Source organism: Gobius niger (genome assembly GCF_951799975.1).
Source record: "Gobius niger genome assembly, chromosome: 14".
Classification (NCBI taxonomy): domain Eukaryota; kingdom Metazoa; phylum Chordata; class Actinopteri; order Gobiiformes; family Gobiidae; genus Gobius; species Gobius niger.
In genome coordinates this window covers 2,339,208-2,364,869 of record NC_136865.1, presented here as the reverse complement: position 1 = coordinate 2,364,869, position 25,662 = coordinate 2,339,208, and the positions used below count along the sequence as shown (strand labels likewise).

The 25,662-nt window shown below is 45.8% G+C and overlaps 1 protein-coding gene across 3 annotated transcripts in view; it reads right to left on the bottom strand.

Annotated features, from left to right (window-relative positions):
* The window catches only part of arhgef2a (Rho guanine nucleotide exchange factor (GEF) 2a), a 125,672-nt gene that overhangs the window by 6,752 nt on the left and 93,258 nt on the right, over positions 1-25,662 (bottom strand). The window contains exons 1-17 of one of the 3 annotated variants that reach the window (XM_079570541.1): positions 24,882-24,971; positions 24,164-24,323; positions 18,223-18,290; positions 17,096-17,150; positions 16,898-17,027; positions 15,180-15,286; positions 12,658-12,801; positions 12,337-12,587; positions 11,105-11,230; positions 7,305-7,422; positions 6,609-6,682; positions 4,387-4,558; positions 2,505-2,581; positions 1,994-2,166; positions 1,855-1,922; positions 948-1,133; positions 756-818 (exon numbers count right to left, since the gene is read on the bottom strand). In XM_079570541.1, coding sequence (XP_079426667.1) covers positions 756-818; positions 948-1,133; positions 1,855-1,922; positions 1,994-2,166; positions 2,505-2,581; positions 4,387-4,558; positions 6,609-6,682; positions 7,305-7,422; positions 11,105-11,230; positions 12,337-12,587; positions 12,658-12,801; positions 15,180-15,286; positions 16,898-17,027; positions 17,096-17,150; positions 18,223-18,290; positions 24,164-24,323; positions 24,882-24,941 — 2,032 coding nt within the window. In that variant the 5' untranslated portion in view covers positions 24,942-24,971. Of the gene's footprint in view, positions 1-755; positions 819-947; positions 1,134-1,854; positions 1,923-1,993; positions 2,167-2,504; positions 2,582-4,386; positions 4,559-6,608; positions 6,683-7,304; positions 7,423-11,104; positions 11,231-12,336; positions 12,588-12,657; positions 12,802-15,179; positions 15,287-16,897; positions 17,028-17,095; positions 17,151-18,222; positions 18,291-24,163; positions 24,324-24,881; positions 24,972-25,662 lie in introns of those variants that run through there. The other 2 variants (XM_079570542.1, XM_079570543.1) reach the window with 2 other exon arrangements.

Genomic DNA, 25,662 nt, shown 5'->3' with positions numbered 1-25,662 from the left:
GAACAGACTCAATCCATGTTTGTATCCGTCTTTCAAATATTCATCAGTGTGTATTACAATATTATATGGTTTTAAACATCTGTTTTGTTTGATGCAGCTCTGTGTCAGACACAGGCTCATGATCAGTGTCTGTCAGGATCTGAGTTAGAAACAGACACATTTAACTAATCACAGTGTGATAAAAAATCCTTCAATAAAACTTGATTGTCCCAGCACTTATTAGAAAAAGAGAATTTAGCTTTAAAAAAGTTTTGACGATATGTCCCAAACACTTCAGGGGTCAGGGGTGTGACATCACTCAAATGCAGGGTTCAAAAACATCATTAATGGGCAACTAATAGTTCACCAATTGTTTATTCACCAAAAAAATGCAAAACATCATGTCTATTTAAAGGGACTAGATGCAAGTTGGTCATTTTTATGCTCACTACTGCTCAGGTCATACGTGTAACTGCAGCTTCTATATTAAGCTCGTGCATGACGGCACTTTTGGCCTGAAGTAACACCTTTCTGAGTGACAGTGCAGGATTTTAGAGGCAGTTGTGGTGAACAGGTCTGAGCTCATTCTACACATTAGGACTTGGCTGGAACATGTAGGGGGAGGAAAATACTTCATTTTAACATTTTAAAACTCTGTCCAGTCCCTTTAAATATTTTGACAGTTCATAAATTGTGAAAATTCCCAACATTTTTTAGCTAAAGTTCCCATTGAAAGTTTCAGGGAAATTTCTGTAAATCGCCCCTTTAATACTCACACCGGGGGCTGCTCTCTGGAGAGGGTCCAGTGGAGCCCAGGAGTAAATCACTCAGCGTGTCCACTGCAGAGAAAGCACACGGTCCATTATAACAAAGGTGTGAGCGTGTCATGTGTGAGCGTGTTAACTGCACACGTCAAACGCGTCATGTGCGTGTGCTTCGTATGTGAGCTCGTCATGACCAGCGCGTACCTTCCCTCGTGGCCTCCAACAGCAGCCTCTCGGCCCGTGGCGCCTGCAGGGTGTCGGCCCTGAACAGAGAGCGGGTGTTGGATGGGTGCAAACTCTGGCCACTGCTCAGGTCTGCCAGCTCAGAGAACAGCGCCACCCTCTGGTGGAGCAGTTCCAGCACGTCACTGTCCTTCTGCTGAAGATCAGCTGTGAACAGAGAGCAGACACATGGATATGTTGGAAACAAAGGTAGGTCTGCACCAGCCCTGATTAAGCCCTGATTCTGGTCAGAGGCTGGGATTATGGTGGTGAGAAAGAGGACTTTTGAAAACTGGGTTTAGCCAATAGTGTGAGGCTCACTGTTTTCTGATTAAATCATCTCAATACTCAAAAATAAAATAAAAGTCGCAAGTAGCATTGAACAGCCCGTTGACGTTGGCCCGCCCCCATTACATAGGAGCAATGTATTTTCACTTTTGTAGGTGGCGCTGTCGCGCCATTTTTCATTTCCCCAATATGAAACACACTTTTAAATTAATTTGTTTATTCAAAGAAAATAGAGGCCTGAGGGGCATGAGTAGTGTTTTATCTAAGAGGCCCATTGCTCATTATACAGGATTATCAGGGAACCATAACTCAGCCCGACGGAGGCGCCAGACCGGCCTGTGCATGAGTTATGTAATTACATCCAAACACTGATCTGCATTTCGATGGCTCATGTAGTTTCTATCGTGGGTCGATTGTTGGGCAATTCACACATCTGGTCCCACCCGGTTGGTGCTCCCAATGGCCAGTACAGTCCTGAATGCTTTTTAAAATTGTAAATCAACATCATTTTTATCTGTAAGATTTGAATACATCTGTTTTATATCTGAGGAAACTTATAGATAGGTCAAGTTTCTCTATATACTGTATGAATATTCCGTACCTTTGAGCCTCCTAATGCGGGCCTTATGTTCTGACTCGATCAGGGGGAACTCCTCTCTGGAAGGGCACCTGAGCAAAGGCAAAGAGTCCCGCATTAGCTGACAGCTCAGGGAGAGAGGCAGCGAGGCGTGGGGGCGTACTTGCGGACGGCCTGCTGGATGTGCTGGGTCCACAGCGTGCGCTCGTCCTTGGAGGCCGTGTGCAGCTCGTACATCTCCGGGGGGGAGGCGTCGCTGATGCAGAACATGCCCCGCTCCTGGTTAGCGATGGGTCTCACGAGGAGGTTCTGTAGAGACAAGACCGGGGGCTTGTCCTGGGCCCACCGCAGGACAGAAGAAGGGTCAGTCTATTTGTACTGAACACATGTACCATTAGCCATGTCAGTCTATTTGTACTAAACACATGTACCGTTAGCTGTGTCAGTCTATTTGTACTGAACACATGTACCGTTAGCCATGTCAGTCTATTTGTACTAAACACATGTACCGTTAGCTGTGTCAGTCTATTTGTACTAAACACATCTACCGTTAGCCATGTCAGTCTATTTGTATTGAACACCTTTGTTTGTTTGTTTGAGTTTTGGTCATATTTTATCCCGAGAACAACAGCCAAAAATGGCCCATAATCCAACAGCTGACGGTGTGAACTTACCAGACTGGTGAAGATGTACTTCTGGTCTTTCTCCTGCAGGAACACCAGGATGTCTGTCATGAGGAGGACCTGCACCTCTGAGGACACAGCAGCACAGAGTGGGACAGGACACCATCACAGAGACGTGTTGGACACAAAGCACAGAGTGGGACAGGACACCATCACAGAGACGTGTTGGACACAGCAGCACAGAGTGGGACAGGACACCATCACAGAGACGTGTTGGACATAAAGCACAGAGTGGGACAGGACATCATCACAGAGACGTGTTGGACACAGCAGCACAGAGTGGGACGGGACACCATCACAGAGACGTGTTGGACACAAATCATAGAGTGCTGAGTAATGTATTTCTGCGATAAAGACCAGCCAAACTCAAGAGAAAGTGGAATATTTATGGATTAATATAAGTCAAATATGAATAGTTTGCCTTAGAGAGAAAGCTATTGATCATTCAACATCTCGAGCTAAATGTCAGAGCTAACATTAGCAACATTTCACCGGTAAAACAGCTTGGTGTCATCATTGGTGTCGTGTTAAGTTCAAAGACCTGTCGCTGTTAGCCGTTCTCCGACACTCGCAATGCATTGTGGTCTATATTGACCGGTCTTGGCCATCACTGCACACGACTGCATTGAGGGAAATTTTGAGTGCACTACTTTTTTCTCTCCGGACCTTCAGACACCAGGATACAGCCTCTGACAGAGCTAAGCAGGAAGTTACACAACAGTAGATTTTCTTTAATTGTTTAGTCACTCCATGCCCCCCCCTCTCGGACATGACTTCATGAACTCTCCCAGCCCGACACATCCCGGTCATGAAGGCATCACTTGCTTTGACCAAAGACTGTATAAATTGCTTCTAGAAGGCACGGCCGAGATGAGCCACTTTGAAGCGCTCCCCCGCCCGCCCGCCCGCCCCCCTTGCTTCATGAAGCTTTGATGACGTCACTGACCCACGCTCCAAACCACGCTTTGCACGGACACTGATGAATCATAGTGTCTACTGCTACAAAGGCAACACTTGAGTTGACGGAGTTGTCAGTTAAATGCACAGACACATGGTGAAGCCAGCCCCTATATAAAAGGAGAAAGTGTTGATTCAACTGCATGATTTCTGTGACACATTTCAAAAATAATAAACCAGTGGAGACTGCTGGTCAAATACTGGAGTTATCGTTCAGAGGAAAGTATTTAGGGGTGTTACTTGCAAGTGGGTGACCTGAAGTTGTCTCCCTGCTCTTTTGTCTACTTTGAAATATTGTCTGTAGCTTCTATGACTGTCAGTACTGCTCTCTAATGTGCTTAAAGCAGTACTAAGTAGCTCTTGCCCCTAGATGTCATAGCAAGTTGCTATTTTTTTTAACTTATTAATTGTCTTTGAGAGTAAATACTACGCTGACAGAAAGGACAAAGGGACAGAGGGATATTGTACACAATGGCAATATTTTTTTTTCACTCAAACTTCGCTGTAAATACTGTTTAAAGTGACGCCAGCCCGCAGTTAGCTTTGCCCGTTAGCCTGTGTAGCTTCTACTTCGTGATTCCATTAGTGTGTATTGGTGGCTCCGGTCCGGTGGCAGTCAAGTTGCAAACATGGTTTTCTGGCCAGAGACACCAGGGGGAGATGAAAGACCCTCCAATCATCCCATAAACACTTATATTACCCCCACAGGGACTACGGAAAGGATTTATTATGGTAAACACGTTACTTAGTCCTGCTTTAAATTGGGATACCACAATAGTGTTAAGAAAGTTAAGAATGAATGAGTTTGGACACGACTAACAATGTAAAATGTAAGCGCTCCAAAAACTCCAACTTAACCTTTCATCCTAAACCGTAAACTTTGTTTCTGTGGTGTTGTGCAGAAGTGCCCTCTGACCTTTGAGGCGGGACCCGGGGCTCTTCCAGAAGAGCGTGCCCTCGTGCAGGAGCGTCCTCCTCAGCAGCTCTTCGGGCCGGAACACTCGGCCGTCCCTCACTCGGGCCACCACCTTGGTGTCCAGCTGGGAGTGGATCTCCTCCACCCTCTGGCTCTTCTGCAGCTCATCCATCTTTCAACATTAAAACACACAGAGGGTTCATGGCAGTGTGCAGGGTCGTAGTTCACAGATCACAAAGGCTTCACTTATTTTGGACACAAGAGTTTCTTTGGAGGAAACAAAAATCCTCTCTTCATGCCGTCTCTTTATGTAGAAACCGCGGAATTGGGCGGCTTTTCAGGTATTTTCGGGCGGGTTTGGCTGTTTCGACCCTACAAACCCTCCACAAACTGTTCTGGAACCCATGTTTTAGGTTCATGCCTTGTATTATTTCAGTAGTTATGAGGTATTTCTACTTTCTCCAAAATTAAATGTACTTCTCTTTCCTTTTAGTGATGTTATTATTATTGATCCTTGCACAGGAAGTGAGGAAGAGGCAGAATTTCCATAACTGCTGTTGTATAACCATGTAATACCAACGAGAAATGAGTCACAGCTCCAAGAACTCCCCGTCATCCTGTCTCTATATCTCTTTATATAGTCCTTGTGGGTCAAAATAATAATAATAATAATAATAATAATTAGTCATAGTTTTAGTCAGCAATGATGATGAAACTGCATTCTAGAACAGAACATAAAACACATGCATTTCCCCCCCAACCTTTTCAAAAACATTCATAAAATGGCCACTTCATTGATATAAAGCAATGATTTATACTTACCACGGGCATTATCCCATCAGAGTAATCAACAGAAACATTTGCCCTATCCCGACCCCCTCCACTGGACCATCCCCCCCAAAATAACACTCAAACATGAGCCGGGAAAGAGGCACACCGTTTCACTTTTCAAACAACACTGAAGCAGATGGAAAGCAGCCCGATGGTCGGCAGACGTGGGCACAGTCTACCTGCCGGGCCTCTGGGTGTGGAGCGTTACATGGAAAGAGACACACAGACGACAGAGAGAGGACACAGAGGACAGGACAGAGACAGCAGCGTTAGTCCAGCAGCAAAGACACGCCTCCTGCACAGTCACATCACCATTTCAACACTTCCACATTGGAATTGACCTTTAGCAAAGCCCCGCACCAAAACGGTCATTGTCCAAACCCTCATAGCAACCGTAGCTATCAGACATTGTCCCGGATCTCCTCCCATAGAAGCTAAAGGCGCAGGACCTGCATATTATATATAATATGCATTATATATATATAATTATTATATAATTATATATAATATATAATATTATATTATATATATTTGTCCTCTGCACATTACAACCCATTTGACCAAATAGAGTCACTAACACACACTCCTCCCCTGTCATACTTGCTAACAGAGCTAGCAAACTCTGAGAGCAGGGCTTTTGTGAAAGGTCAATAGCTCTGTTTACAGAATGTTTATGGCTAACTTCCTGCTGGCCAGTGTAGAGTAACGAGGACTTCCTGTCTACGTTTTTAACGTGACATTTAAAATTAAATAAGACTCCAAATGAAAGAAAATTCACATAAACGTCAAGCCGACTGTCAAGAAAATTAGAACGTTAGCCTTTAGCTTCAAGGCTAAACCATATTATATGGGTGAGTCTACAAATTAAAGTACTTATTACTGTAACAGTTGAGTTTTTTTTAAACAAATATTGAATTTAAATGTTGTCACATAAATAAATTGTGCGCATATAGTGCATCTGTATTATATATACGTGTACTAAATAATAAAAAGAGAAACCTTGAAAGGCTGAGAGACAGAAACATCACAAACCTGCAGATTTACACTGTGTTTGTTCATTACCTTCAAGTTTTAGACAGAGTTTGTTTAAGATTAAGTGAATGATTACACAAAGCTGACATGTAATAATCATCCAGGCCTGTTAGATTTATATAGATTTTTGGTGGTGTACAGAGATATATCATTAATCATTAATATCATGACCCAGTCGATGATATTAATGATTATTTTTGTTACATCTTCTTTATAGATGCGACTTGTGAAAGTGTAATGCAGTGAATACGAACAGCTGACTCCTGTCCACACATGGGAGTGTGATATCATCACATACTAGAGCCTGAAAACAACCAATTCTGGCTGTGGTCGGGAGCAGCGGGGGTTGTTGGTCTGACCTGCTGTTCGATGGCGGTCAGTAGTTCTCTGGCCTTCAGCAGAGCCTGGCTCAGAGAGGACGCCTCCTCTTCATCTGCAACACGCCACACAAACATGTTCATGAATAATTCAGCCATAAAGGAGCAGGCCATTCTCCCCGTGGGGAAATTTGTCTTCTGCCTTTGACCCATTGTCCTCCACAAACAAAGAAAAAGCACCTGAGTGATTCTCAAGGCAAAGGCAACACTTTAACCATTGGAAATGCTTGTACCTCATACTTAAAGGTTTGTGTGTTTCATGTGGGTAGGCCAAATGATAACAAACTTATTCAGCACAGACCAGATCAAGTTAGATCTGCAATATGACAGTCAGAAGACAAATTCCACCACAGACTCATAACCCTTTGTCCACCTCAGTGTAAAACGTGTCACATGAAAGCCAACCAAACACCACAAAAACACAAAATCACAACAATTCACAGGATGAAAGGAATAAAAATACACCAAAAAATCTTATTGCCAGGGAAGATGACATAAGACACCGACATACAAGTATCAGAGATATTTCAATTCTGAAAATATCTGAAACATTGACATCTCACAGTTACGTTTTCTCCAAACAGGCAGTGGTCAGGGGCCTGGGGGTATGCTGGTGTGTCTGGTTCTGCAGTGGTTTGCATTAATGCTCCTTTCTTACCTCCTGAGGACGTGTCTTACCTACAGTGCTGTCCAGGATGCGCTGGATGAGGACGGGGTACTTGCAGATCCGTTGCGTGACCAACAGGATACACTCCTGAAAGCCGTGTCTCCTGAGGGCGGGGCTGCGGCCCACCCGCTGCAGACAGAACACCATCAGAGGGCGCCATAGAAACATGGCTGTGGACTAACTAATCAAAAGCAGTATTCAAAATCCATAAGAGGAAACTTGACTTGAATATGTGAGTGCTTATGTGATTTGTGACTTAAGGCCCTTGTTGTACCTGGGATTGTTCACTCTTGAAAACTACTGAATAATAGTGTCTGATTCATTTGTTAGTGCTTCACAAAATGAGCGTTTGTGCGTTTGTTATTGATCATTAACCTCAGCAGTGTGTGTCCAAACAGACAACAAAGCCTCAGTTTGAGTGCATTTACTCTGGAGATCTACCTCGAACCTTTAGAAGAGGAGCGTACAGGAACATCTGGTGCTGTCCTGTACTATCTCTGCAGGTTAATTGGTTCTTGTGCTCCAAAACTTTAAGGGGGTCATTTATCAAGACAGGCGCTTAAGTACAAGCTGGAAAATAGCATTTAGCCATTTGTGGACATGTTTCACCACCGTTTGAAGTATCCTGTATTTCTGTACTAGGGCCCCACATATGAGAAGTAAATTAGAGAATCCTACACTTTATACAAAAACACATTTGCATTTTTGTCTCAATGTCTGACATGAAACCAGAATTAACTTTTACTTTTAAATATGAATGAAGAATGAAATAATTTTTTTTGTTACTTTTTACAAGAAGTCAGAAGTTTAGATACACTAAGATTACTACACCTTTAAACAATTTGTTAAAGCCCAGATGACGATGTCATGACCTTGGAAGAACAAGTCTGGATCATCCTTGGGTGTAATGTCAAAACACGTGAAGGTCCAGGTTCATTGGTTCAAACTCTGTGTCCCAGAGATGAACGTGCTGTGTCTGAAATGTGAAAATCAACCCAGGAACAAATGCAAAAGACCTGGTGAAGATGCTGAACCTGGTCAGAGTTTGTCATTATCCAAAGTGAAACAAGTCGCACCGACATGGGCTGAGAGGGAACTCTGCAGGAAGAAGCTCTGACTCAAGACAGATTGGAGTTTGCAAATAAAAAAAGGATAAAGACTTTAATTTTTGAAGACATATTCTGTGGTATGTGGTCGATAAAAAAAATCCTCCAGGTTTGGAGGAAAAAGCCTGAGAACACCACGCCAACTGTGAAATACGGAGGGGCAGCATCATGCTGTGGGGCTGTTTTGCTGCGGGAGGGACTGATGCACCACACAAAGTAGATGACATCGTGAAGAAAGAACTCTATGTGGAAATATTGAAGCAACATCTCAGGACATCAGCAGGAAGTTAAAGTTTGGGCGCAGACGGGTCTTCAAATGGACAATGACCCAAAGCAAACTAACAAACTGGCTACAAAGTTTCTTAAGGAAAACAAAGTCAATGTTTTGAAGTGATCACAAAGTCCTGCTCTCAATCCAGTTGCAAATGTATGGGCAGAGCTAACATAGAAATAATTGTGGAAATTCTAATTGACCTAAAAAAGTAAAAGTAAATTCTGATTTCATGTCAAACAGTGAGAAAATAATGCAAATGTGTCTTTTTATAAAGTGTATGTAAACATCAATGTAAGTCTGCTGCTGGTCTACTATTGAATGTGCCACTTGTTTTCCACATGAGTGCTTGATAAATGACAGGTCCTCATTCTAAAATGCTTGCACTCGGCATACAGCAATTCTCAATATTATATTAAATTGTTCAATACACAAATATGTTCAGTATGAATCGATGAAGGATTGTAGATGTTCCTGCTAGTACTTTTCAGATTTTCTCTTTTCAAAGTTCTAAAAGAGTTAAGCACTTCAATATTTTGTCCTAGGATGTATATTTTTACAGTGTACAAGCCAATAGTGTTGTTCATGTGTGTTAAGTCTTACAAGAGGCACTGGTCTCCTATACACTGGATTATATATACAGTGGGGGAAAAAAGTATTTGGTCAGTTTCACATAGACAATCTATTGGATTTTGGCCAATTACTTTTTTTCCCCACTGTACAGTATATGCTCAGAATCAAAGGGGGTTATTTTGATTTTGCACAAACTGACTTCTAATCAAAGCTTAGAGAAGTTCTATCCACCATCAACACAGCAAAATATTCACACTTTACAGTTTGATAGAACTCAAACAAATGTGCTGCTCAGAAATGGCCTAAAAATACAGTTGAACTATGTGTTATTAAAATGTAAAAAGTGTTTTAATTCAATAGTCCGTTTAAAGTTGTTGTTTTAAATGTGATGAAATGATGTCACTTGAGCTCAGGGCTGAATGTAGGTCAAAAGGACCAGGAGGAAGTAAAGGCTGCACAGTCATGTGCCCTGAAGGGGAAGTGAGAAATGAGCTTCACATAAAAACACACTCATGAACTGGATTCTGTTTGTTCAAGGGAAATGGCCCACAAACGTTCTATATTAAGTCCCATCAACCCACAGCTGCCTACACAGTATGACATTACGCTGACTTGAAGATTATACATGTTTTTACCTGTTTGAATGATCAGACCAATCATAGGCCAATAAACAGTGCGTTTGTTTTGCTCCACGGCGTCTCAGTCAGAGCTAGTTTGCTGTAGATGGCGCTCCATATGCTTCGTGCACACAATGGACGTGTTTAAATGGGAAAACGGGGAAGTGCAGAACATTTTGTGTCATTAAAGGGTCATTTATGCTCCCATTTTGTAGTTAGTATCACTGCATTTATGCATTCACATGTTTGAAATGTCCAGCCTTACCACCAGAGGGCGCTGGAAGTGTGTCAGAGAGTGCAAAGAATGAGAGGAAATGTAAGCAGTATAGCATTACCCGAGTTGTTTTTTACGCCATATTTACTGGATAGATTTTTAAAAATGAGTTACCACAGTGATGTTTGTTTGCAAATTGTTAAAATCACTTTTTAGAGTTGAAAAATGTTGGAAAATGCACATGAACGCTCGCTCAACGACTTGGAAACTCATCTCATAACGGGAGAAGTGCCCGACATTAATGCTAGCAAAAAGAAAATGCATGAGATATTTTATAAAATTGACCAAACCAAAACCAAAGTTTAGCTCATGAGATGCTAATGCCAAATTTAGATGTTAGCTCTGTTAAACGCTAACCAGTGATAAAAGAGTGTTTATATTTGGTGTCATCAAACTGAACACAAACCTACTGGGGACAATGACGTCACATCTCAGGAAAACAAGCTCAGTCCACATGAACGCAGCAATAATCACGCAGGAGATGGACAGGAAGCTTTATGCGTCTCTGTAGATGTTTCAGACGTCGAGCACACATACAGTAAATGGGCCTTTAGGGTTTATGGGGCCAAACTGTGGTCTGTGGTTTAACGCCTCGTCGCTCAACGCTGTCAAGGAAACACACTGAAACGCCCTGAGCCAATGAGACTCCCAGTGAGCGGCAGTGATACATGACTCACAGAGTGAAGCACTTTTCCAGACTACTGACACTCGGGTCAGCTGTGAGTGAAACAGGCTCCAGCACAGGGCTTTGAAGGATCTGCTTCAGGAAGAGCCATGCAAGTCTGTTTGCCCATCACGAGTTAAAGCATGGGCAGTTCCTTTAAAGTGCCCCTCCCAAAGCCTTGTTTGGGCATGTAGGATGTAAGGCACTGGCAGCTGTAGGAAGTGGTGCTTCCTTTGTGTCTGGAGTCGCAGGTTTGGCCCCTGTTCCTCCAGACTTCCCTGATCCCGCTGCAGTGAGTGTGCTCACCTGGAAGAAGGCCTGGACCCTCTTGTCTTTGGTCAGCAGCTCCTTGTACACCTTCACAGCCTTCAGGTGCCGGGTGCAGAACTCCGCGTAGGTCTTCCTCATGTCCTCTGCAGGCTGGCCCGAAAACTGCCACAAGTACAATCACAATGTGTTTTAACCAAATCTAAACTGACAGTAATAGATAACATAAGTCCATCCATCCATCCATCCATTTTCTTCCGCTTTATCCGGGGCCGGGTCGCGGGGGCAGCAGTCTCAGCAGAGATGCCCAAACTTCCCGATCCACACACACTTCCTCCAGCTGTTCTGGGGGGACCCCGAGGCGACACCAGGCCAGCTCGGAGACATAGTCCCACCACCGTGTCCTGGGTCTTCCACGAGGCCTTGTCCCACTAGGACATGCCTGGAACACCTCCCGCGGGAGGCGACCTACATACATAACAAGTAAGTATTATAAGTATTTGTGATTAAAAAGGGCTATTATGAAACGTTTTATGAGCCGTCTTTTGAGCTATTCAGGCATGTTTGAGAATCTTTATCCTCAGCATCAGGTTTTCACAGGCTGCATATAAAAAGTGGAAATAAGCTTAGGAAGCTCTGTGCGTGACAAGGAGCATTCACATGTGTCAGTGCAGTTGGGGGGTAGAAAAGGATCTGTGATTCTTCCTATAATACCTCCTTTCATGCTTGTGGAGGCGACTGTCATAGAGCGGGTCGTCATGACCCACCTTGCCTCCATTGTCTGCGTACATTGGTGTATAAATGAGAGTGTTCATGGGTGGGGGTTCCTTCCTGTAAAACGCTATATAAGTTGAGGCCATTTATCATTTAAGCAGAGGAATCTCAGGATGTTCCTGGTTGTTCCCGCCCCTGAGTTAGGGAGGTTTGAATTGTTCTGACGACACAAGGAGCAGCCAAAGCTCCTGTTGTGGCCTGGGAACACCGGCGGACACTCCAGGAAGAGCTGGACATCTGCTCAGACTGCTGCCTCTGCGACCCAACCCCGGATAAAGCGAGAGAAGATGGATGCACGGGTGTGAGGGCAACTATGATTCTCTGTATGTGCTGCTTGTGGAGCAACAATAAATGTTCAAATGAAAGAAACAAAATACCCCTTTTAATGTTTTTGAGGAGGATGTAACACTAGAATGTGGTTAAAAAAAAGTAGATTTTGTTTGTTTTCTCGCCGCCCCTATTGTAGCTGTTGAGTCCCACTGTCCAGTGCCGAGTACCTGCTCCGTGAGGATGTCGCCCAGCCGCTGGATGGTGAAGTTGCGGCTGGACCCGGGCTCCAGGCTGTCGGCCCGCCTCTGCAGGAGCTGCCCGAGGAATCGGCTGTGGATCTGACACAGGGGGTCCAGCTGGGAGAACAGGGACTCCACGGTGCTCGGGTCCAGGTGGAGCTCGTCCTGCAGGCCCTGGCGGTACACGCGCTCCAGGACACGCAGGGTCCGCATGTGGTGGAGCTCGGTCTGAATCAGCTCTGGAGAGAGATGTGGACACACATGAGGCGACCCGTGAGCCAGTTCAGAGAGAAGTGACAGCGAGGTTACCGTAGATGACGTCCTGCCTCTTGATGGTGGCTCGGTGGTGTTTCTGCAGATAGGCCCTGTCCACAGCCAGGCTCCAGGAGTCTGCTTTAAAGTGCTGCCCCTCCACCTCTGTTTCCTCCAGGGCGCTGCTGTACTGGCCCTCTGCTGGCACAACACAGAACACACAGACTTTCAGCTAGGGATGTCAAGGATAACCCGTTTTACAGTGACCGTGGTTATAAAAGCTTATGGTGAAGTCAGCAGCAGGTTTGAAAGTCCACCGTGCACAGAGCCAGTGCTACAGTCCCAAAGAGCCACGAGCAGCTGCGTTTGTTATGTGTTTGTTATGTAGCCTAAAAACCAAAGTGAAACTGTGAAATTGTAATAAGTGGATTTATGAGACACAGGTCAGAGGGGATATCAGTTTGCTTCCAATAGATAGGGCTAATGTCATGGCATTCTTTTGACTGTTCATCATTAAAAATCATAATTTAGTTTCACTCTTTTTTGCCAAGGTAAAAGCATGAAAATAAAAGATAACATAGGCTGAATGTTCAATAGGTTTCAATTAAAGCAACCAACACAAAAATGTCCATCTAATGTCTTTGTTGTGAACATTCTGACGGTGCTGTTATGGTTTGGGAAAATCCTCTGTACATGAATAATCGTAAAATTGCGATATTTTTCTTCAGAATAATCGTGACTCAAATATACCATCCGATAACGACCTGTCAAGAGGGGTTTAAGATGTCACCTGAACTGTTTACTTCTGGTCGCACTTTCTGGGTGGAACTTAAAACAATATATAGAGCCCGATCTTCCACCTGGTGCAACAACAACGTTGGTCCAGACGAGGCTGGTATCTTGCATGCAAGCAATGATTGTTTTTGAGGGTGCTGGGTTAACAGTAGGCTACTCTCACCCCCCAGGCTAATGCCCTGATAGAGAGATTTTTTTCTGCTAAATCAACAGACAGAGACATGGAGAGGAGCAAAGTGATTCAACAGTCCATTGAGTATTTGTGACGTAGCCCTTTAGCAACGAAGCCCACCATATCAGTTAAGGGTAGGCTGTTCGAGCGGTTCTTATGGTTCCACGGGTGTTGTGTGGCAGGTTGCACCTACACATGCACACTTATGACAGCAAACAGCTTCCCGGAGCTGTAAATAGAGCCTTTTCTCCCCATATGATCTGCTATGGTGAAGCCAGTCCCTACTATGGTGAGGTGTAAGAATGCCCGTTTCATGGCATTTAGATCATTTCTGAAGTTTCTCCATAATAAACGGAATATTAGATGATGTTTAGTGGCCATTGGATGTTTATCCGACCCACAAAAAGCAGAAAAAAAATGGAATATGTTTAAATTTGGATCAGAAACCACTTGTATACTTTAATTTTTACCATTATCATTTTTATTAATGACTAACTTCTAACCAGGCATTGACATCACCTAGAGCAGGGGTGCCCAAACTTTTTGTCTCCGAGGGCCAAAATGAAAAAGTGCCTGTGAGTCACGAGCCAAACACGGCCATGTCAAGCACGCAAAGCACATATAACTGCAAATTATAAAGTTACTTTATTTGATTAAGTTTTTATTTTTTCGATGGCCTACATTTGCATTTGATTCTATCTATGCAAATAACATGCTATATTAAAACAAATGGTAACTATGGCAAAAGCATAGTTTTAGTAGTAGTTTTAGTATCTACAGCACCTACAGAAACTTTACCTCATTCGTTCACTCAAGGAAAATGCCACAATAGTTTAATTTGAAATGTCAGTTCAGCATCAATTCTTTCATAAGTCAATTTTTAACATATACTGTTGTTGACGTCAACAACCTTTGCAATAAAAGTTGGAAAACTGTGAAAGTTGATGCTACAACGCTCTGTGATTGATAAATAACAAGACACCACAACAGTGTTTCCTTAACTTTGTGAAAGGAGAGAAACAGCGCCCCCAATTTGACGCTGGTGGTCAAAAAGTGTACTGCATCCATATTTACCATTGAGAATGAATGGGAGAAAGTTGGTATTAACCACACGCAGCGCAAAAGTAGGTCACTCTCTGGCGAGCCAACAGAATTGTTTCGGCCAAATTTGGCCCACGGGCCCCACTTTGGGCACCCCTGACCTAGAGGTTGCTGTCTAGTTACGTGGTTCACAATGTTGCCCCGTCTAACTCAATAAATGGGCCAACTTAAAAAAACAGACGATGCTAACCAGGCAGCTAACTTTAGCTTCATACTATATATGCTAACGCTAGCAACAAGTGCCCTTCGTTCAATTCTTCTAAACAATTTGCTGTGAAAAAACATCCATATGGACATGATTCTGGCGTGACTTTTTTGTTTGTTTATACTTCACAAGAATCTTTGTTTATCCCCCCTCAGCTTGGCCACGCCCCCTTCTATGACGCGTTGCCGTCTGTATCTATTATCACGGCGTGATATCTCAGTAGCATGTCAGATCTGAGCACGGGGCTTTCTGATCACTCCAGTTCTGGGATCTTTCAGTGAGCCGGGGACTGTCGGTTCTTAGTACCTCCGTCATCGCTGAGGGACTCCACGGACATGGCCCTCCTGAAGAGAGAGTCCGTGGACTGGGACAGGATCCTCCGCAGCCCCAGAGACGAGTCGTCGCTCAGAAACCTACACACAGAAACACGCAAACACAAGCTCGAGTAAGAGGACGATGTCTGTGTAAACGAGGGCCACCAATATAAAAACAAACACTTTGGAACTCTCACTTAGAGAGAAGGTGTTCTTTTGTTATAAGAGTTCTGATACATTGTTGGAAAGTGGAATCGAACGATAATCTCAGCTTGTGTTTCCCAATAAGAGTTTGTTGACAGGTGATCATTTGTGGCGGCTCTCCACATGTGTGCTGATAAGTGTAAGAAATGATTTGACTGGTACTACTGTGGCAACCATGAAATCACAGAAATGCCTTTAGCTCTGAGGCTGTTCCTACAAATGCATATATTTAATTGTAATGTTCTTTCCTCATACAAATGACCGGGGAAGCCAGGTGCAATACTAACCTATGGCAAGGTAGGTTTTGTCTGTGGTTTCTTTATCATTAACGTCTTATAAGATGATGTTTATGGCCACTGTTTGCGTTTGGATCGAAGGCCGCTTTTTCATATCTATGGTGGTACCAGCCAATGTGGTACCTCACTGCCACAGTGCTTTCTCTGCTCACTCGGGGGCTGTCTGAGGCTCACATTCTGTTGTCTTTATTTTATTCGTGTCCCTGTCGCTGCAGATGCAATTTATGGAAACACAGTCCACTGACCCAGGCTTAAAGAGGGGGTGTTCTTTTTCAGTCCCATAGCACCAGTCTATATCACACTACAATGATGAGCAAACCTTCTGTTGGTCGCTAAGTGCAGTAAATTAGAATAACTGCCTTGTATTAAATGTCTCTCTCAAAATGGCTGTAGTGAATGTCTTGAAATAGGCCTCTGTCTCTTTAAGACCCTCTGACCCTTTCCGACACGCCCCCTCCACACGCTGTCTGTGGCATCAGTGGGGAGGGGGTTCTGCTGAGGAGCAGTGGTTGGTTACTCGGCTGGTGACGAAAGCTCGGAGGCGTCTCCAGGAGGTGGGGGCGTTCCTAGGAGGACTCAGGCAAACCTATCCCTAAAATGGCCGCCATCAGAGTTTTTACAGATAACTCAAAAATACGTGAATGTGCCAAGGCAACACTTCAGCCATGTTTTTAATGAGGGAGTGACAGAATAACATGATGGAAAGCTTGAAAAAGTCGATTTTGCAGAATACCCCCCCTTTAAGTTATGTTTATACTGTTGTTATACTTTATTAATCCCTGTAGAGCAATTAGTTCTCTGCATTTGACCCGTCCTCAGAGCAGTGAGCTGCCTGCATGGACTGGCGCTCAGGGACCCATCTGCATGTGGAGCCAGGCTGGTGGTCAGAAACACATAAACCTATTGTATATGTTTTACCACTAACACGGGGAGAACATGCAATCCTCACAGGTTTCCTTGTTTCCTTGATCCTAATGGTTCGAACTCAGTCACTCGATCACACAACTCATTTTGGGAAATATGTGACACTAATCTCTTCAGAATCATTCAGTCTTTGGGTTCACATAAGTGGGAGCTGATGCATTGTGGGAAAACCTCCTTATGGGTGTGGTCTGTGCGTGTCCCAGGGGTGAATGTCTTTCCCTGATGAACTTCCGATTCTAATGAAGCCCAAAGTTTGACGGACGGTATTAACGACAGAAGCGTTTACCCGACAATGTTATTGGACGAGACGCTCTTGGACAGAGACAAGCCCCGCCCTCGACAGGACCCCAGGATCGTGCGGCGAAAGCTGTCAGAGGCGTAAACGGCCGAGCTGGGCCTTTCGGGAATCCTCCGCGCTGTAGGAAAACACGGCATTACTGCAAAGCATCATGGGAAACACGGACACACATGTGGAAACTCTTACCTTTACTTTTCATCGTGTCACCCTGAGAGAAGGAATTCATGGAGATCGGTTTTTGCTGTAAGGAAACAAAAGAGAATGAACTACTACTACTACTACTACTACTACTACTACTACTACTACTACTACTACTTTGTATAGTCACTCCATTGTGTTCTGGTGTCCAACAGTGCACTCAAAACTATGAACTATGAAAATAATAATGATGGTGAAAAGTGGCTAATGCTAGCTGCTGACCTGTAGCTTAGCGACTCCACAACATATCAGAGTCTACGACGGAACAACTTACCACGTCTTCATTTTGTAGTAAGTCAGTCTTCTCCATAGTAAGTCGGTCTTCTTTTCGTAGTAAGTCAGTCTTCTCCATAGAAAGTCAGTCTTCTCCATAGTAAGTCAGTCTTCTCTGTAGTAAGTCAGTCTTCTCCATAGTAAGTCAGTCTTCTCTGTAGTAAGTCAGTCTTCTCCATAGTAAGTCAGTCTTCTCTGTAGTAAGTCAGTCTTCTCCATAGTAAGTCAGTCTTCTCTGTAGTAAGTCAGTCTTCTCCATAGTAAGTCAGTCTTCTCTGTAGTAAGTCAGTCTTCTCCATAGCAAGTCAATCTTCTCTGTAGTAAGTCAGTCTTCTTTTTGTAGTAAGTCAGTCTTCTCCATAGTAAGTCAGTCTTCTTTTTGTAGTAAGTCAGTCTTCTTTTCGTAGTAAGTCAGTCTTCTCTGCAGTAAGTCAGTCTTCTCCATAGTAAGTCAGTCTTCTCCATAGTAAGTCAGTCTTCTCCATAGTAAGTCAGTCTTCTCCATAGTAAGTCAGTCTTCTCCATAGTAAGTCAGTCTTCTCCATAGTAAGTCAGTCTTCTCCATAGTAAGTCAGTCTTCTCCATAGTAAGTCAGTCTTCTCCATAGTAAGTCAGTCTTCTTTTTGTAGTAAGTCAGTCTTCTCCATAGTAAGTCAGTCTTCTTTTTGTAGTAAGTCAGTCTTCTTTTCGTAGTAAGTCAGTCTTCTCTGCAGTAAGTCAGTCTTCTTTTCGTAGTAAGTCAGTCTTCTCTGCAGTAAGTCAGTCTTCTCCATAGTAAGTCAGTCTTCTTTTTGTATTTAGTCAGTCTTCCCTGTGGTAAGTCAGTCTTCCGTGACACTTACCCTGTGCTTGGTCTTGGAGCAGTCTGGGCAGCCGTCCTGGCAGTGGCTGTGGACAGTCACACCACACACTGAAATCAAAGGAACAGGTCAAACTCTGTACACTCATCTCGTCCTTGACCTGGAGAACTGGGGTTTAAATGGGACGCCCCGGTTCACCAGGCCCTTCTCACATGGAGGATCTGGGGTTTAAATGGGACGCCCGAGGTCACCAGGCCCTTCTCACATGGAGGATCTGGGGTTTAAATGGGACGCCCGAGGTCACCGGGTCCTTCTCACATGGAGGATCTGGGGTTTAAATGGGACGCCCGAGGTCACCAGGTCCCTCTCACATGGAGGATCTGGGGTTTAAATGGGACGCCCCGGTTCACCAGGTCCCTCTCACATGGAGGATCTGGGGTTTAAATGGGACGCCCGAGGTCACCAGGTCCCTCTCACATGGAGGATCTGGGGTTTAAATGGGACGCCCCGGTTCACCAGGTCCCTCTCACATGGAGGATCTGGGGTTTAAATGGGACGCCCGAGGTCACCAGGTCCTTCTCACATGGAGGATCTGGGGTTTAAATGGGACGCCCGAGGTCACCAGGTCCTTCTCACATGGAGGATCTGGGGTTTAAATGGGACGCCCGAGGTCACCAGGTCCCTCTCACATGGAGGATCTGGGGTTTAAATGGGACGCCCGAGGTCACCAGGTCCTTCTCACATGGAGGATCTGGGGTTTAAATGGGACGCCCGAGGTCACCAGGTCCCTCTCACATGGAGGATCTGGGGTTTAAATGGGACGCCCGAGGTCACCAGGTCCCTCTCACATGGAGGATCTGGGGTTTAAATGGGACGCCCGAGGTCACCAGGTCCTTCTCACATGGAGGATCTGGGGTTTAAATGGGACGCCCGAGGTCACCAGGTCCTTCTCACATGGAGGATCTGGGGTTTAAATGGGACGCCCGAGGTCACCAGGTCCTTCTCACATGGAGGATCTGGGGTTTAAATGGGACGCCCGAGGTCACCAGGTCCTTCTCACATGGAGGATCTGGGGTTTAAATGGGACGCCCGAGTTCACCAGGTCCTTCTCACATGGAGGATCTGGGGTTTAAATGGGACGCCCCGGTTCACCAGGTCCTTCTCACATGGAGGATCTGGGGTTTAAATGGGACGCCCGAGTTCACCAGGTCCTCCTCACATGGAGGATCTGGGGTTTAAATGGGACGCCCGAGTTCACCAGGTCCTTCTCACATGGAGGATCTGGGGTTTAAATGGGACGCCCCGGTTCACCAGGTCCTTCTCACATGGAGGATCTGGGGTTTAAATTGGACGCCCGAGTTCACCAGGTCCTTCTCACATGGAGGATCTGGGGTTTAAATGGGACGCCCGAGTTCACCAGGTCCTTCTCACATGGAGGATCTGGGGTTTAAATGGGACGCCCGAGTTCACCAGGTCCTTCTCACATGGAGGATCTGGGGTTTAAATGGGACGCCCGAGGTCACCAGGTCCTTCTCACATGGAGGATCTGGGGTTTAAATGGGACGCCCGAGGTCACCAGGTCCTTCTCACATGGAGGATCTGGGGTTTAAATGGGACGCCCGAGGTCACCAGGTCCTTCTCACATGGAGGATCTGGGGTTTAAATGGGACGCCCGAGGTCACCAGATCCTTCTCACATGGAGGATCTGGGGTTTAAATTGGACGCCCCGGTTCACCAGGTCCTTCTCACATGGAGGATCTAGGGTTTAAATGGGACGCCCGAGTTCACATGGAGGATCTAGGGTTTAAATGGGACGCCCGAGTTCACATGGAGGATCTGGGGTTTAAATGGGACGCCCGAGTTCACATGGAGGATCTGGGGTTTAAATGGGACGCCCGAGTTCACCAGGTCCCTCTCACATGGAGGATCTAGGGTTTAAATGGGACGCCCGAGTTCACATGGAGGATCTGGGGTTTAAATGGGACGCCCGAGTTCACATGGAGGATCTGGGGTTTAAATGGGACGCCCGAGTTCACATGGAGGATCTGGGGTTTAAATGGGACGCCCGAGGTCACCAGGTCCTTCTCACATGGAGGATCTGGGGTTTAAATGGGACGCCCGAGGTCACCAGGTCCTTCTCACATGGAGGATCTGGGGTTTAAATGGGACGCCCGAGGTCACCAGGTCCTTCTCACATGGAGGATCTGGGGTTTAAATGGGACGCCCGAGGTCACCAGATCCTTCTCACATGGAGGATCTGGGGTTTAAATGGGACGCCCGAGGTCACCAGGTCCTTCTCACATGGAGGATCTGGGGTTTAAATGGGACGCCCGAGGTCACCAGGTCCTTCTCACATGGAGGATCTGGGGTTTAAATGGGACGCCCGAGTTCACCAGGTCCTTCTCACATGGAGGATCTGGGGTTTAAATGGGACGCCCCGGTTCACCAGGTCCTTCTCACATGGAGGATCTGGGGTTTAAATGGGACGCCCGAGGTCACCAGGTCCTTCTCACATGGAGGATCTGGGGTTTAAATGGGACGCCCCGGTTCACCAGGTCCTTCTCACATCAAGGATCTGGGGTTTAAATGGGACACCCGAGTTCACCAGATCCTTCTCACATGGAGGATCTGGGGTTTAAATGGGACGCCCGAGGTCACCAGGTCCTTCTCACATGGAGAATCTGGGGTTTAAATGGGACGCCCGAGGTCACCAGGTCCTTCTCACATGGAGGATCTGGGGTTTAAATGGGACGCCCGAGGTCACCAGGTCCTTCTCACATGGAGGATCTGGGGTTTAAATGGGACGCCCGAGGTCACCAGGTCCTTCTCACATGGAGGATCTGGGGTTTAAATGGGACGCCCCGGTTCACCAGGTCCTTCTCACATCAAGGATCTGGGGTTTAAATGGGACACCCGAGTTCACCAGATCCTTCTCACATGGAGGATCTGGGGTTTAAATGGGACGCCCGAGGTCACCAGGTCCTTCTCACATGGAGAATCTGGGGTTTAAATGGGACGCCCGAGGTCACCAGGTCCCTCTCACATGGAGGAAAGACGTGACACTGCTCATCATAATGCTAACTGTGGCTGCACCAGCGTCAGCACATGAATGTTCTGATCTGAAAAAGTCATCTCTCCTTCACACTATCCTCTGAGACGATCGTCAGACTCACAATCATAAGAACAAGTCATTATGAAATCAACATGCTAACGATTAGCCTCGCCTGATGCTGTAGCTCCGCCTCTCCTCTGAAGCCATTACATGTACCAACCTTTTACCAAACACTCATATGTTTTCAGCACCATCAGCACTGATGTGACAGAAGACACATTTTTCGTCGTTAAATTTTTGTAATGAGAAACAAAAGATAGCACACGCGCAGTTGTGGTTTTTATCAAATATCGCGCAACCACCCTGCTATCTTTTTAAAATCCATGCATTTTTTTTAGCCTATTTCCACTTAGTGTCACGTATAAAAACTGCAAAGGTGATCATGTTTACAGTGAGTGGTTTGTTCTCTTGTGAATTGACTTCTTTAAAGTGTTAATGTGTTGGACAGATCTAATTTCACTCACAAAAGCACCTGAACACAGTAAACACACTCCTTACTCAAAGTACTCAAGTAGCATTCTCCCCTTGTTTATTTTAACTCTTATTTCATTATTTTTGTCACAATTTCTAACATCTTCTTGAGTAAAATGATTTCAAAGTAAAGCTATTCTGGCTTGAGCGGGTCGACCCGTCATCCCGACATCCCGCCAATCTGACACTTTTTGATCAGAATCGTCATGGTTTGAGAACAGGTTCACAAACTAGTATATTTTTTAAGGTTAGGGCTAAGGTAAGGTTAGGGTTAGTTTGTAAACTCCACTGTCCTTAAAGGGGCGGGATGCAAGTTGGCCATTTCATACTCACTACTGCCACCTCAGGCCACATGTGTAACTGCGGTTTCTATATTAAGCTCATGCATGACGGCAATTCGGACCCGGAGTAACAGCTTTAGAGGCAGTTGTGGTGAACAGGTCTGAGCTCATTCTACACATTAGGACATGGCTGGAACATGTAGGGGGAGGAAAATACTTTTTTTTAAATTTCAACATTTTTAAACTCACTATAGTCCCTTTAAGATTAGGGCTAAGGCAGGGGTGTCAAACTCATTTTGGGTCGCTGGCCGAAATTCAGCTCCCACGGCGGGTCGCGAGCCGCATATAATAGAGAAAGTTTTTCCAATAAATGAATAATAACAAGCTGTGATTTAGTGATCAAATAAACATTGTAAAGAGAGAGTTTGGCCCATTGTCCGAAAACACTTACTGTGCTCAGAAAAACTGTTGTTGCGGTTAAAATGGTCTGCGTGGGGCTGTGGTCATTTACTCGGGACGGTGCACCTATATTGGACCCGCTAAGGTCATCTTTGTAGACCCCCTTTCTAATGAAGCATTTGTGTGTCAGTGCATAAGTGCTCTATGCATACAAGATGGGAGCTTGTCAAATACTATATTATTAAGGACTATTGCTTTTCCTCCGTTAGCATTGTGTTAGCTGCAACGCTAAGGACTATTGCTTTTCTTCCGTTAGCATTGCGTTAGCTGCAGCGCTAAATACTATTGCTTTTCCTCCGTTAGCATTACGTTAGCTGAAGCGCTAAGGACTATTGCTTTTCCTCCGTTAGCATTGCGTTAGCTGCAGCGCTAAGGACTATTGCTTTTCCTCCGTTAGCATTGTGTTAGCTGCAGCGCTAAGGACTATTGCTTTTCCTCCGTTAGCATTGTGTTAGCTGCAGCGCTAAGGACTATTGCTTTTCCTCCGATAGCATTCTGTTAGCTGCAACGCTAAGGACTATTGCTTTTCTTCCGTTAGCATTGCGCTAGCTGCAGCGCTAAATACTATTGCTTTTCCTCCGTTAGCATTACGTTAGCTGCAGCGCTAAGGACTATTGCTTTTCCTCCGTTAGCATTGCGTTAGCTGCAGCGCTAAGGACTATTGCTTTTCCTCCGTTAGCATTGTGTTAGCTGCAACGCTAAGGACTATTGCTTTTCCTCCGTTAGCATTGTGTTAGCTGCAGCGCTAAGGACTATTGCTTTTCCTCCGTTAGCATTGTGTTAGCTGCAGCGCTAAGGACTATTGCTTTTCCTCCATTAGCATTACGTTAGCTGCAGCGCTAAGGACTATTGCTTTTCCTCTGTTAGCATTGTGTTAGCTGCAGCGCTACACGCTCTGATGCACTGATACTGTCCTCCAGATTCACACGTCTCTGCTCCACACAGATGAAGCTGAGTCTGAGCTGATGTTCAGAGTCCTTTGCGGCTCGCATTTGGAGGCTTATGTTTGGGAATGTTTTGGATAAAGATAAGAATTTATCTCACAACCACTGACTAAAACACAAGAGCAAATAGCAAGAAATTATTTAGGCTATTTACACAAAGCATGTTTTTGGAGGTAGAGGTCTCCTCTGATCCTCTAAAACGGTGCAGCGCCTCCTGGGTTTGCGTCTGTTTCAGAGCGTGGTGTCCTGCACTGGTCAGCTCCTCCTCCTTCTTCCTCTTCCTCCTGCTGTCTCAAATGAGTTTAGCGGATAAGCTAGCTGTCTACTTTTAAAACGCTGCTTTCTTCATTATGGTCCAACATGTTTGATTTCCTGTGACTGAGGTTTAGTCGCGCCTTTCTACCGCCCACATTACAGGATTCCAACACCAGTCCAGTCCTGACCCCCCACTCTACAAGACACGATCCTCTGCGACTGCCTCGGGAAGACTCACTGCCACTGAAAGCTATTGCAAAATCTGGCTAAAAAAACTGTATTGCGTAGATGTTAAGGAGCCAAAACTATCAAACTTTAAACGTAGCCTTTTCCCTGCCGTGTCTCGCCTTATGAGGAAAGAGGGCAGAAGCAAGAACAAGGTCAGATGATAGTTGCTGACAAAGCCCTTTCCATGTTGTACATAAGAAGGTTAGACGGAGTTGGGTGTGTGAGGCACTCACTGGCACAGTTGAGGGCCTCCTTGGCGGTGATGCGTTTGCTGCAGGCCGAGCACATGGTGGTTCCCGACACGGTCATGGAGGTGAAGAGATGGGTGCTGCCCCCCCGCACTCTCCGCTCCTTGGCGTCCCTCGCCGGCTTCATGTGTTCACGCTCTCTATGCTGACCAGCAAAGGGAAGGACAGATCATTTGAGCAGAACTAGTACACAACGTTCAGGTCTGAGGCGAGATTTCCAGCCTGTTTTAAGGTTTACTTTGAGGCTCAAGGTCACACTGGACTATGAGACTTCAGTGAGTGAAGCTGGGGACAGAAAGAAGATCAAATTTCTACGCGGGAAAGGACGGTGACTCTAGTATGTCCATGTCGGAGGGTTCCACTCCTCCGTTTGTGTGTGTGGCAGTATTTTCAGCAGAGATCCAAAAATCACACATTGCCATTTCTATGGTAACAGTTGAGTCAGATGTTCAGCGAGCGAACTGCCAACTACCAACACAGAACATCACAGCCGCCCACGAGCAGCTCCTTCTCCTTCTCCCGGCCCACAGTCCCACAAGACTGACAGTATTCAGCACTCGTCCTGCTCTGACGGGGCCGACCCACAGGAGGAGGAGGCGGCCCCAGAGTCTCGGCCCCAGAGCCGGGGCCCCAGAGCCGGGGCCACAGTGGACAGATCCTAAAGACATGCCCCACATACACAGCTGGTGAGTGAGTGACTTACCTGAAGACTCATGTCGCTCTGCTTGTCCTGCTGCAGCGAGGCCAGAGCAGCTTTGGACATTCAGATATTTGCTCAAAGTCAAAAGTACAAGAGGAGCTGCAAAGAGAAAAGAGAAAAGAGTGAAAGAGTAACTGCTCCGACAGAACTGAGAGCACTTCTGCTTGTGGTGGCGATCTGTTCCTGTGAGCGGTGACTAACGCCGCCCCCGGACGCTCACGCACCAGCACCACGTGCACACACACACGCACACACACACCACACATGCACACACACGTACACACACACACACACGCACACACCCAACACATGCACACACACACGTACACACACACGTACACACACGCGCACCAGCACCACGTGCACACACACACACACACATGCACACACACGTACACACACGCGCACCAGCACCACATGCACACACACACACTAGGACCGGCATGAGCACATGCACCAGCACCACACACATACACACGCACACACACACACACACACGCACACGCACGCACACACCCGCACACGCGCACACGCACACACACACACACGCACGCGCACGCACACACACACACGCACGCACGCACACACGCGCCAACACCACACACACACACCAGCACACACACACACACACACACACACACACACACACACACACACACACACACACACACACACACACACACACACACACACACACACACACACACACACACACACACACACACACACACACACACACACACACACACACACACACACACACACACACACACACACACACACA